The following is a 13,644-nucleotide window of genomic DNA, read 5'->3' on the forward strand; positions in this document are numbered from 1 at the left end:
AAATGAAGAATAAAGGAGGAACGAATCTGCCCAACCTCAAGACTTAAAGAGCTACAGTCATTGAGACAGAGGGATCAACATGCAGAACAATGGAATAGGAAACCTAGAAATACACTGACACAAATATGCTCAAGTGAATTTTTAGAAAGATGAAAGGCAATTCAATGGAGGAAAGATAGCCTCTCAACTGAACATACTTTGGCCAAAAAAAAGAACCTCAACCTACATCTCACCTTTTATATAAAAACTGACTCAAAATGGATCATACGTACTTAAATGTAGTAAGTAAAACTATACAACTTTTATTAAAAGGAAAAACACAGATGAAAATCCGTGAGATCTAGGACTAGGCAAAGAGTTCTGAGACTTGACACCAAAAGCATAATCCATAAAAGGAAAAATTAATAAACTGGATTCCATCAGAATTAAATGCTTTGGCTTTGCAAGATTGTTAAGAAAAGGAAAAGAAAAGCTACGGACTGGGAGAAAATATTTGCAGACTACAAATCTGATAGGCTTGCCAGAGTAGTGGTTGCCAGGCACTAAGGAAGGGCAGGAATGAAGGGTGTGGGTATGGCTATAAAATAACAACAATGAGGGAGTGTTGTAGGAACAGAAATGTTTCGTATCTTAACTGTCAATATCATTGTTGCGATATTGTGCTACAATTCTGCAAGATCTTTCCACTGGGGAAAACTATACAGGATATAAGGGATCTCTCTGTATTACTTCTTCCAACTGCATGTTGAGTCTCCAATTATCTCAAAATACGAAGTTTAATTAAAAAAAATTTTAAGGCAACAGTAATAAGCAGTCATGATCAGTTACCACATGGTAACTTATGCAAACTATCTAAGCCTCAAACACACTCATTACCTATTTATTTATTTTAATTATTAAATATTAACTTGGCTTTTCTACTGTAAATGTAAATGCTTTAAAAGAAGACAGTGATGTTTCCAGAGCTACTGATAAAAATGATTACATCTTCAAGCAAAATCTACATAGTTCCACAGTGCTGACTTGTCTTAAAATCTCAGAACTTAAGAATTCAGGTGGTATTCATGCCCTGACAAAAAGCCAGAATTTTCTTAACCAACAGAGAAATTACTAACAAACCAATGAATAATTAATGTGCACCTTCGACTTGCCACACACTGCTCTGGAAGGTTCCCTTCCATATTCTTCATCTCTGACACTGCGATTGCACACGACTCTAGAAGGTATGCACTGGAAGCTCACCCAGCTACTGTGACAAGTCCAACTGGAATAATTCCGTGTCACCCACTGTGACCTTGGTTAAGTCTCCTAAGTTCTAACTCACTGATACAAAAATTTATTTGGAATATATTACTTGTTTCTCACCACCACAAGTTTCCAACTTCCTCAATAATCACTCTAAGTTTAGAGCAAGAAGAAATGTTCAGACAAAGCCTATTCAAAAGGGTTTTCCAACTACAGCATTTGGTCTCCAATTACATACTCATAACTCTTTCTTTTTCTAATTTCTGAAATTCACTATTACAGTAGATTTTCTTAAAGTTTATGTTCTTACAAATGATTTGTTCATGGCACGTTTCACTTCATCAGAACCATCTGAATAGATCTGCTGAAATAATTTGTTTAAAGCTGCATCTCCCTCCAACTTCTCATTCTTTTCTTCTTCTTTGATCTCACCAACCAGTTTATCCCAATTTCTTGTATAATGAGATGATGATGGATATAGATTCTTTACATCTATGGAGTAAAAAAAGACAGAAATGATTAATCAAGCATTGATTATGTCAAGAACACGGTAAACATTGTGACCATGAATATACAACATCTTAGCAAATAGTTTTAAGTCAATGAATTTCATGTTTGTAATAAATGTCTTTCTGATTTATACATCGATAATTAAGAAAACTGAATCATTATGAAATTAGCATCATGTAAAATCTGGAAATTTGTAAATCTATAAAATTTGAGCAAAATAACTCAAAGTGTAAACTTCTGGTACATTATGTAAAATTAGATTAAAAACCAGATCCTTCATGTTAATAGTAAAAGAAACTGAGTGAGAAGCATACAGGAACTTCTATGTTTACAGAAAAGTTGCAAAGATAGTACTAAAAATTCTAAAAATAGTAACTTTTTAAAAAAGATGCTTCATTCAGAAATTTCTCTAAACAATTTTTTTCTGGTCAGGATGGCAGAATAGTAGGACCACAAGCTCACCTCCTCTCATGAACACATCAAAACCACAACTGACTGCTAAACAACCATTGACAAAAAAGACGAATCTGCCAAAAAAGATCTTCTAAACAAATTTTTAATAAATGCTAAATATCTGGCTTCTTTTGAGGTGCTTACATTTTTCAGAGTAGAAATAAACTAAAAATAATGGCATGCCATTTGACAGTAAGTTAAGACTTCATCCTCTCCCCAAGATAAAAATACTAGATTACTTCAATAGGAGATAACAATAAAGAATTCTTGAATGTTGAAAAATACTACTTGAGATGATCTAGAGTTCAATGTCCACGTCACGCCAATGTCCACATCACGCACACACAGAAAATAGTAACATTTGTAGGGCACACTAGGATAAATAAAGGCTGCTTGCAGCCAGGAAGGCAACCAGCCCAGGGGCTCAGGGCACTGCCAAGGCTGCCCCAAAGACCAAAGGAATCAAGATCTTGGCACACAAATAATTAAAAATTACTCAGGTTACCTGAGAACTAAAAGCAGTTTTGTTCACTATTTAATGGAAATATAATGTAAGCCACAAACGTGAGTTACATATGTAATTTAAAAATTTCTAGTAGCCGTATTACTAAAAGAATCAGGTGAAATGCATCCTAATATTTTATTTAGCCTAATATATCCAAAATAGTATTTCAACATGAAATCAAAATAATATTAAGATATTGTATATTCTTTTTTTATCCTAAATCTTCAAAATCTGGTGTGTATTTTACGTTTAGAGCACATCTCAATCCAGACTAGTTATATTCCACGTGGTCAGCAGGTACACGTGGCTAGCAGCTACTACACTGGACAGTAACAGCTATGGAGCTTTTTAAAAAAAAGATTCAAAATGTCCCTACAAATATATTAGGACACATTAATGCTAGTCTCAGTGCCCCTCTTTCACTACTGCCTCTCCATATATCCCTTTTCTCAAAATAGTTGAGAAATTACTGATTGCTCATTCTGTTCTTCCATCCTTTCTTCTCACCTGTAGACCAACTCTCTCCCTGCCCATCCCCCCTCCCCAACAAAACAAAACCACAACACACCACAGTTTTATTCAGGACAAGAATATTGTTTTCCAAATTTTATCTACCCTTCCTCTACCAGTAATCTCCCCTATCTTCTATACATTTTCACTAGTAGTCAAGAAAACAAAAAAACGCATGCCATGGTAAATTAAGAACCTAGGAAACGTAGGTTTAATTAATCCTAGTGCTGATCCCCAGATGGGAGCACAGTTTTAATCTCCATTTTACAGATAAGAGAGCTGGCCCACACAGGTTAAGCAACCTGCCCTTATCTGCAGTCTCCAGCTTGCAGTACACAAAAATCTGACAGGCACATTAACTCCTTACAAAAAACGTTACAGGTCAGAAGGAACAGCATCTTGAATACCCAAGGTACTGAGTTTAGAAAAAAACTGTAACTATAACACTAAAAAATCTTTATATTTAATATAAGAAAAACATTAACACCTGCACACAGCAGATGAACTACTGAGGAATGGGTAACCTAACTTTCTTGCTCATTCACTGCAATACTGAGTAACTGCAAAGATACTCATGTTGGCAGAAACTTTCCACTGTTAGAAAATGCAGCAACAAGCAGTATCACAGAAGGACCAGACCCCGGACTCTGAAGACCTAGGTTTAGTCCTAGACAATGAAAACTGCTAGGTAAGCTTAAGTATGTTGCTTAACCTTTCTGTGCCTGTAATACAGGAAGAACAATACTACTATATACGGCTGTACTCAGAATTAGGTGAGATACTACATTTAAAGTATTTGTTTCAAAAAACATTTTGAGCTATATAGTTTATATATACATACACACATACATATACATACATATATATATAAAATCTCTGGGAGTCAGCCCCAAGAGGAGCACATAACATCTTTACTCTATCTTTCACAAGTGGGAAGCATAAACTGAACTAGCTTATATACCAGCTTGAAATATTTCCATTCTTAAAAATTATCTGCAGGTGTCAATCCCCTGGTCTTGCTAATTACACTGTATGTTAGTTACCATATTACCACGCAGGAAAGCTGGGTGAAGGGCACACGGGAAGTCTATTATTTCTGCAACCTCTGTGAGAATCTAAAATTATTTAAAAATAAAATTTAAAAATGAATGATCTGTTGGCTAACTTAGTGTTTTCGAAAAGGTGCCACAAGGAAATATAGTTTTCTGTTATAGAAGAAAGTAGTGAAAAATCTAAAAGTAGCTGAAATGCAAATTTACCTCGTTTCAGTCATCAAATCAGAGCGTTATCTCTAATCAAAAGGAATCTTCTATCCATTCATTAATGAGACCATTGTTGTAAAATACAGTCTTAGATTATAGTTCTAAGATCATTCTACAGACTAATCATTCCATTAGAAAAACACCTATCTGCCTATTGCATATGCTTAGAACTGACCCCAACATAAAACAGTCGGCCCCTTAAAGGGTTAAGCAGCCATCCTAGCTTTCTACTCTACTTCTAGGCTTGCCTTAGGCTTTCAATGAGCTGTCTGCCTCCACCTCTTAGTAATACAGTGAAATGGGCCAGATACTTTTCTCTGTGAAACCCCGAAATTCCAGGAAGTTAGAGGTGACAATACTAGAAGAAACAAAAAGGAATAAATAAAAGGGAAGAGGAGGAAAAGTATCAGCAGAGTAAACTACTAATTCACTTAAAATACAAAAAGCAGCAATAGGAAAGGCCAACACACAAAAACAAACAATCCCAACTAATGTCATAAACTGACACAGTAAACAATACACCCCAATCCCCTCTGGGCTTGTGCTGCCATTCATTTGTATGCTTACAAGTTAGAACCTTCATAAGAAAGGCTACTTGGTATTCATTACAGAGAAACAGCATTACACCCAATGTATCTTATCTTGGGAACATAAATAATGAAAGTAGAAAGAATGCTCATGACTATTTAATTTCAACTATATAACACAGTATGAATGTAAAGCTCATCAAGGCCAGAAAACAAACCTGCTATGAACTGTTTTGGGTGAGGCACATCTCCTTGCCCCTCTAGCTTTTCCCATCTCACAGCCTCTGGCTTTTTCATTTTAATTTCAATCTGGAAGAAACACCAAATAAAATTCATGTTCAATGTAAAATACACAAAACAGTGGAAAAATGCAATTTCCTTAAGTCATCAACATTTTATAAGAATTAGTAGTGTCCTTGAGACAGTTTCCTCAAATTATCCAAAGTTTAATTTGAAGAACTTTGAAACATTCTGTTTCTACTTAAAAGTCACCCTTCAAAACAACATACAGGGGACTATATTTAATATCTTACAGTAAACTATAATGAAAAAGAATATGAAATGGAATATATGTATGTACATGTATGACTGAAACATTATGCTGTGCACCAGAAATTAACATAACATTGTAAACTGACTCTACACTTCAATAAAAAAATATATATACATACACACTATGAACTACAATCATGAGTAGTCTTGAAATCCATATGCTTTTTTCCACCTAAAGCAGTGTTCTCAACCAGGGGTGATTCTGTCCTCCCTGGGGACATTTGGTAATGACTTGAGATACTGCTGGGTCATCACAACTGAGAGGTGAGGAGAGGCTTAGGGGTGCTGTTAGATATCCTACAACATGCAAGGTAACTCCCCGTGACAAAGAATTATCCAGCCCAAAATATTAACAGTACCCACTACTGAGAAACCCTGTTCTGAAGGAAATACTGTATTTGCATGTACACTGACCTGTTTTAGAGTAGAGAAATTCATTCCATTGTACAAAAATAATACAAGTGAAACTGAAGGCAGTCAACAGTTAGATCCCTTAAACTATAACTTGCTTAATAAATAGTATCCTGTCACCTGCTTTCACTGACTAAGCTTGCTTTAATTGTTCTTGCAAACTGCATACCCTCCAAGTTTCACATAGCTTGGACAATATATCACAAGACTCCTCTAACTACTCCCTAGACATGAAACGTCTCTGACGTATGGGTCGTCATAGTGATGGTAACTGCTTTTCAGGAATATGGAGCTAGTTTTGCCAAGCTCAAACTGGTTAAGACCATTGACAACTCAACTGGGCCTCCTCGAGAGTCTCATGGATGACTTTTTGACATAAGAGGCCCCAAAACTCCACCCTTAGATCATGCTAATGTCGCCATTTTCTGAACGTGCGAACCATGAAAAAGCTTGTAACTCACATATGCCTGCGCAGAGCCCCAATTACTTCACTTTTCCTGCCTCCTACCATCATTCCCCACACCTCAGACCACCTTGCTACTTCATCCCATAAATAACCCAAGCCCCTGGCCTCTGCAGAGGCAGATCTGAGATATGTTCTCCTGCCTCCTCATTTGGCTGCCTCATGAATAAACCCTTTCTCTTTTGCAAACCTTGGTGCCTCACTGTTCGGCTTGCTGTGTGTTGGGTAAATGAACCTGGTTTGATAACCAAAGTAATGTTAACATTTTTACAATCATTCATTCTATAATTATTAAACACCTACTGTGCACAAGGTGTAGTCTTCAGGGATGCGAGGGATTTTTAAAATATTAAGTGTCCTTGACCATTCAGTAGTATGTGAGATACCTGGAGAAAGTTACTCAACAGGCAAAAAGCTCAGGAGAGATCTCACCTGGCTGTGAGCAGGAAAGGTTTCAGGCACCCTGAAGGGCAATAACTGGAAACCTTTCTACCACCTGCATTTAGGGAAAGAATCCTTAAAAATCTGCATTTAAAAATACTTAAATGAAACCCTAACAGAATCTGCCAATATTTTCAGTCAGATATGAAGTGATGGCATGGAAGGGTTGTGGTCTGAGTACTTCCTTCAGGTGCATACAAATGTAACAAAAAAAAGTCTTTATGGAAGCAAAACATGAAACAAATCTCACTGGAAAAGGGGCAAAAGATTAGTATTTTTAATATAATTTACATGCTTAAATTCTACATAAATAAAAACAGGATCTCCAGAATTCCCTAAAATGAACTATGATAAATTTTTATAAAGTAGAATACTACCAATATTTTCTCATACACAGTATTAACTGAGAGTACTCTGGTAATTTTAAGTTGTCACTGCCAGGATATTTATCAAAAAGAGACAGAAATGTAATAGCTGGCAATGAAACAGCAACAGTTACTGAAAAGGACTATTAACTTTATGCTGAATTTAAAACTACATCTTGCTCCTTTAACTTTCACCTCATCTAGAATGCAGACCTCACAAACAGTGTGTACATCAACACCATCCTTAACTAACCTCAGCCACAGGGCACCCTACTTCATACCTCAAATCCCCGTGCTAAGCACCGTCTAAAAAAGTGCCTTGTTTCACCTGAAGAGCAGCACGCACTAGCTCTCACATCTACTGAAAACCACTATAACCTATGAACAAATAGATCTTTATAAAGCCAAAATCAAAGCTCTAAGTTAATAACCTGTTTCAACTGAGACACGCTGACCTGAACTTGAAATTATACTTAATCCATTCATTAAAAGAGCTGCACATAATAAACCATTTAAAGCAGCTTTTTTTTTTTTAAAGTTAAAAGGGGAGGAGACTAATTTTCCATGAATTACTTTTTACACCTACTTCACTTTTAATGTTTATATATGCTTTTGAAAATGATTCTGACAGATACTTCTCGAATTATACCAGTCCAATTTCAGATATTTTTATTATGACCATTAATCAGCTATTCTATTTTCATTTTATTCAAAAATAATTTAAAAGTTCACTTTGAATGCTTCTCTCACATGCACAGGGAAGGCTTTCAATGTGCCGTAATATTCCAAAGCAGTATTCACAGACTACTACTAAGAATCCCGGCTGTGCTGGATTGTCAGTTCTCAACATTATGTGTGCTACCGCTCACTTCCAAGGTCTCCTGTGCACAGCAGGGAGTTTAATTTCTTCCAATGGAAGGAACTTCGGATTTAAAGAGAAGCCATTACTCCTACAGGGTCATGGCCCCCATATATCACCTTCTTAAAAGAGGTAAGCAAGTGCCCACTTACTATGGGGATCCATGGGGAAGGAATCTTTCCCACAGACTAGAGAGCTATGCAGTTTACCAGTAAACTTTTTTTCCTGGAAAACGTGAGACCCAACTGTTTCAAGGCTACAGTCATTAAATAAGTGTCCCCTCAACTTTGGAATGTAGCTTTCCCAACATTCTCCCACTCAGCTCTCTGCACATCTAACTGCTGCATTGAAACCCTTTGTCCAATATTAGAATAGCTCATTCAGTCTTCTTGAGGCCAGACTGCACATCTATTATCTTTATTTTTTACAGTCAAATCGTTTCATAGTTTTTAAATGCAGAAGATGGTCATAAATGAAGAGGAACTGAATAATCTTCTCCAAAGTTCTAATAGCTCAGTACAAGTATACTCTGAGCCAGGCACTGTGCCTGTGCATAAGTTCACCACCTCTATTCTTCTTGAAGAAATCAATCAGAAGAGATATTCCCATAAACAAAAAAATTCCAGTATACATTATCTGTAGTGACAGACCTAAGTTTTGGGAAATCTAATTATCTGGAAGGAAGTATGCCAAAATGTCATTGGTAATGAGACTGAGTGATTACTTTCTCAGCTCCCTTATATGTTTCCAAATTTTCTATGATATACATTTATTACTTTCATAACCTCAATAAAAATCTAAATAATCAGGATTAAAAAATAACAGAGAGAAGCAAGATGGAGGAGTAGAAGGACGCTTGTAGCTCACCCTCACCCACAAATACACCAAAACTCACATCTATGGACCTACTCAGCCAACCAGAGCACCTGCCAAACTCCGACAGAACACTGCCCTCTTCGAAAGACAAAGACGCCAAAAATCTGGTAGGAGTAAAGGAAAAATGAAAGAAGAAAAAGCAAAACAGTGAGGGACCGGTCCCGCGGGGAGGGAGCGACAAAGGAGAACTGGGCTCATTCGCTGGGTCTCCCCTCTCCAATGGAGAGGCCAACGGAACGGAGAGGGAGCCTCTGAGGCTCAGATCTGCCCCGAGCACCCCTTGACCGACAGAACTGAATTAAATGGGCACAAAGGGTCTCCGCGACACCCAGCCCGACATGCGAGCCGGCAGCTGGGGCCAGGACAGGCCGCCTGAGCCAGGCAGAGGACTGGAATGGCTGCACTGAGGCAGCCCCGGGGGACTGCAGGGTGCTGCGTGCCATGACTGGGAGGGGATACGGAGCAGAACCACCTCAGTCCCTCATAAATTGCAAAAAAAGCAAAGCAACACGGCTGGTGTGCCCTGGGGGGAGGGGCGCCAAAGCCTTTGTCTCCTCAGACCCACGCCACCATTACTGGCGCTTCTTGTGAGAACAGAGGCGGGGCGCAGCCACAGCCGCCATCTCCTCCTGTGTGCAGCGCCCAGGTTGGGGCGGGGCTGAGACCTGAATCCACACCCCAGGGCTCTGCAACCTCCTAGGCAGGACTGAGACTTGTTTACAGCTCCAGGCAGATAGGATCTTTCTGCACTGGCACCTCAGAGAACTCATGCTGCCAAGACAAACAAGGAGCTGAGATTTGGCACAGAGTACGGGCGGGGCTGTTCCACAGTATTCCCCGAGACCGCCTTTGGAGCACCAACCCAAGGCAGAGAGGGCAGCGGCACAGAGCAGCTGAGCAACCGGCGCTGGGAGAGGGCGGGTGGCCAACTGCCTTCCTGGCAGGAAGGCAGCACCTGACCACAGTGCTGGGAGGGGGCGCGATCCGCCCACCTGCCTCACCCGGGCGCAGCATCTGACTGCAGCATTGGGAGGGGGAGTGACCCACCTGCCCACCGGGTAAGAGCTCAGCACCTGACCCAGTGTTGGGAGGGGGCACGATCTGCTAGCTGACAACCACTGGGAGCAACACAGACGACGGCACCAACACAGGGCCTCTGGAAACAGCAAGCTGAGTTCCCGGAACAGGGCGAAGACACAAAGAACTCTCAGTAAAATCATTAAGAGCACACCATCTCCAGGAGAACTAGATAACTGATACTCCTTAAGCGACAGTGCCAGAGAGATATGAGAAACATGAAGAAGCAGAAGAACCAATCCCAATTAAAAGATCAAGAGAAATCCCCTGAAAGCATGATCAAGGAAATAGACATTGACGGCCTACTAGATCAAGATTTCAAAAAAGGAGTGATCAAAGCACTGAAGGAACTAAAAGAAAGTGTTTAGAGATATAAAATATGTCAAAAATGAAATAGAAGCTATAAAGAAGAACCAAGTAGAAATCGTAAACTCATTGGCTGAGATGAGAGCTGACCTAAAGGCTGTACAAAGCAGGCTAGATAATGCAGAGGAACAAATAAGTGACCTAGAAGACAGGACAACAGAAAGCACCCAATCAGAACAGCTGAGAGAAAAACAAGTAAAAAACAATGAAAACAATATAAGGGACCTATGGGATAATATAAAGAATGCGAATCTACACATAATAGGGGTTCCAGAAGGGGAAGAAAGAACAAAGGGGATTAAAAAGGTATTGGAAGAAATCATGACTGAAAACTTCCCAAACCTAAAGGAAATAGATATCCAAGTACAGGAAGCTCAGAGGGTCCCAAATAGGAAGAACCCAAACAGACTCACACCAAGACATATCATAATCAAGACGGCCAGAGTCAAGGATAAATAATCCTAAAGGCAGCAAGAGAACAACAAAGAGTAAGTTACAAGGGAACCCCCATAAGGCTCTCAGCTGATTTCTCTACACAAACACTACAGGCCAGAAGGGAGAGGTAAGATATATTCAAAGTCCTGAATGAAAAAAAGATGCAGCCTAGGATACTCTATCCAGCAAGGCTATCCTTTAGAATAGAAGGAGAGATAAAGATCTTCACAGACAAGCAAAAACTAAAAGAGTTTAGCAACACTAAACCCATGCTAAAAGAAATATTGACAGGTCTACTCTAAATAGAAAAGAAGCAGGATGCTACAAAAATGAGAAACTCATAACTGGAAAGGAGATAACTGCCATGAGTTACAAAAAGAATAAATACAAAATTGTAAAAGAAGACATCTAAATCATTAAGAGTGGGAGAGGGAAGCAAGGAAAGCCACTGTGGAAAACAGTATGGAGATTCATCAAAAGACTAGGAATAGACTTACCATATGACCCAGGAATCCAGCTCCTGGGCATAAATCCAGAAGGAACCCTACTTCAAAATGACACCTGCACCCCAATGTTCATAGCAGCACTATTTACAACAGCCAAGACATGGAAACAGCCTAAATGTCCATCAACAAATGACTGAATAAAGAAGATGTGATATATTTATACAATGGAATACTATTCAGCCACAAAAACTGACATTTGCAGCAACATGGATGTTCCTGGAGAATGTCATTCTAAGTGAAGTAAGCCAGAAAGAGAAAGAGAAAGAAAAATACCATATGAGATCGCTCATATGAGGAATCTAAAAAAACAAAACAAAACATAAATACAAAACAGAAACAGACTCACAGACGTAGAACACAAACTTGTGGTTGCCAAGGGGGGGGAGGGTGGGAAGGGACAGATTGGGATTTTAAAATTGTAGAATAGATAAACAAGATTATACTGTATAGCACAGGGAAATATACACAAGATCTCATGGTAGCTCATAGTGAAAAAAAAATATGACAATGAATATATATATGTTCATGTATAACTGAAAAATTGCGCTCTACACTAGAATTTGACACAACATTGTAAAATGACTATTACTCGATAAAAAATGTAAAAAAAAAAGAAATAGAAATAACATTTATTGAGTACTTATTACATACCCTATGTACTAAGTGCTTCATATATATCCTCTCACTTAACAGAAAAACCCTTTAAGAGAAGAAAAGCATCCATATTTTAGAGATGACAGAGCCAAGAAATAGAATAACTTGCTGGAAGGGTCTTTTACTGCTAGAAGTTTTACTCATTTTATAACCTCAGAAATAAGTAGAGGCTGAGAACAAGTCAAAAACAATCAGTTGTGTAGTTTCAGAAAGAAAAGAGTCACAAACGGGTGTCACTTGTTGGATGTATGACTAATCTCACTGAGCTTCAGTTTCTCCTGTGAAATGGAATTAAGAGGGAAGGGCTACCTCTCTTAGGGTTATGAGGATTAAATGAAACCACGCATGAAAAAAACACAGCATATGTGGGCTGTTATCAATACCTTCATCATTTTTACAATTAGCTAAAAAATCTGAGCAAATTATTTCACATCTATGGGTTCAGTTTCCATATCTGTAAAAAGGTAATAACAATACCTACACCATGCTATAAACGTGAGGATTACATGGGATAACACACAGCAATCAAAACAGTTACTACAACTTTCCAAAGGTCAAACAATACGTCACTGGCTAAACAAGCTACAGTAAATGTATGTGATGAGGTATTTGCTATAAAACATTTAAGGGCATGAAAAAATATCCATAATGCATTGCTAAGTCTAACAAGACAGGTACAGATAGCATGGACAGTAAAATCCTTTTCTTTCAAAAAATATGAATATACGTAACAGAAAAGGAGGCAAGAATACACTCCAAGACTTACAATCTGTGAATATCAGCAACTAGTCATTTATTTAAAAAAAAAACAAAAAACTATTACCACCACCCCTATATCAAAAAACATAACAAACCAATAATCCAAACCCCTCCCCAACATCTGTGTGTTTACAAAAGCCAAAGCATCCTGCCCAGACACCTACAACCCCATTATGTTATAATTAGGATTCTTCTATGAATATTAAGAAAAGAAATTCTCTCTGAAATTCTTGAATTTTAGTGGGTTAATAAGGGAGAAGGGAGCTATTTGTCTCTAAGACACATATTTTTATTTCCCACAATTCCAGTTAAAAGTCTTCACATTTTATATTGATGTAATACAGAAAAATTACTTCGACTTAAAACAGGAACACAGTATTTCCACAAGGGTAAATTTACTCCAAAGGATTTTGAGAATTCTAATTTTTTCTTAGAGGGAGTGAATATTAATCTTTAAAATGAATATTTCACAACATAGCTGTTACTGAAGTTATAATTCTGTGACTGTGATGAGAGAATATTGTCATGAAATTAACAACATGTAACAAAAGAAACATTACAGTTTCTTAATAAAGAAAATGGATTAATACGCAGATATGAAAGTTAGTATTCAGTAGAAGATAGAAGTAAGTATCACAGTTACTGAAAAAACATGAATTCTGACCAGTATAACTGAAAAATTGTGCTCTACACTGGAAATTGACACAACATTGTAAACCGACTATAACCCAATTAAAACAACAACAACAACAACAACAACAACAACAACAACAACAACAACAACATGAATTCTGACCAGGAAAAACAGATACTACATTGTGAAATATTTAGTTAAGAAATGTTGTTTCTATAATTTAAGGGTCTTATC

General features: G+C 37.9%; 1 protein-coding gene across 1 annotated transcript in view; it reads right to left on the minus strand.

The window, feature by feature from the left end:
- SUGT1 (SGT1 homolog, MIS12 kinetochore complex assembly cochaperone) overlaps positions 1 to 13,644 on the minus strand; it is a 37,201-nt gene that overhangs the window by 5,808 nt on the left and 17,749 nt on the right. Inside the window, exons 11-12 of the mRNA XM_010991179.3 lie at positions 5,231 to 5,321; positions 1,556 to 1,737 (exon numbers count right to left, since the gene is read on the minus strand). Of these exons, the coding sequence (XP_010989481.1) occupies positions 1,556 to 1,737; positions 5,231 to 5,321 (273 nt within the window). The remainder of the gene's footprint in view (positions 1 to 1,555; positions 1,738 to 5,230; positions 5,322 to 13,644) is intronic.

This window comes from Camelus dromedarius, chromosome 13, assembly GCF_036321535.1.
Source record: "Camelus dromedarius isolate mCamDro1 chromosome 13, mCamDro1.pat, whole genome shotgun sequence".
NCBI classification, from domain to species: Eukaryota; Metazoa; Chordata; class Mammalia; order Artiodactyla; family Camelidae; genus Camelus; species Camelus dromedarius.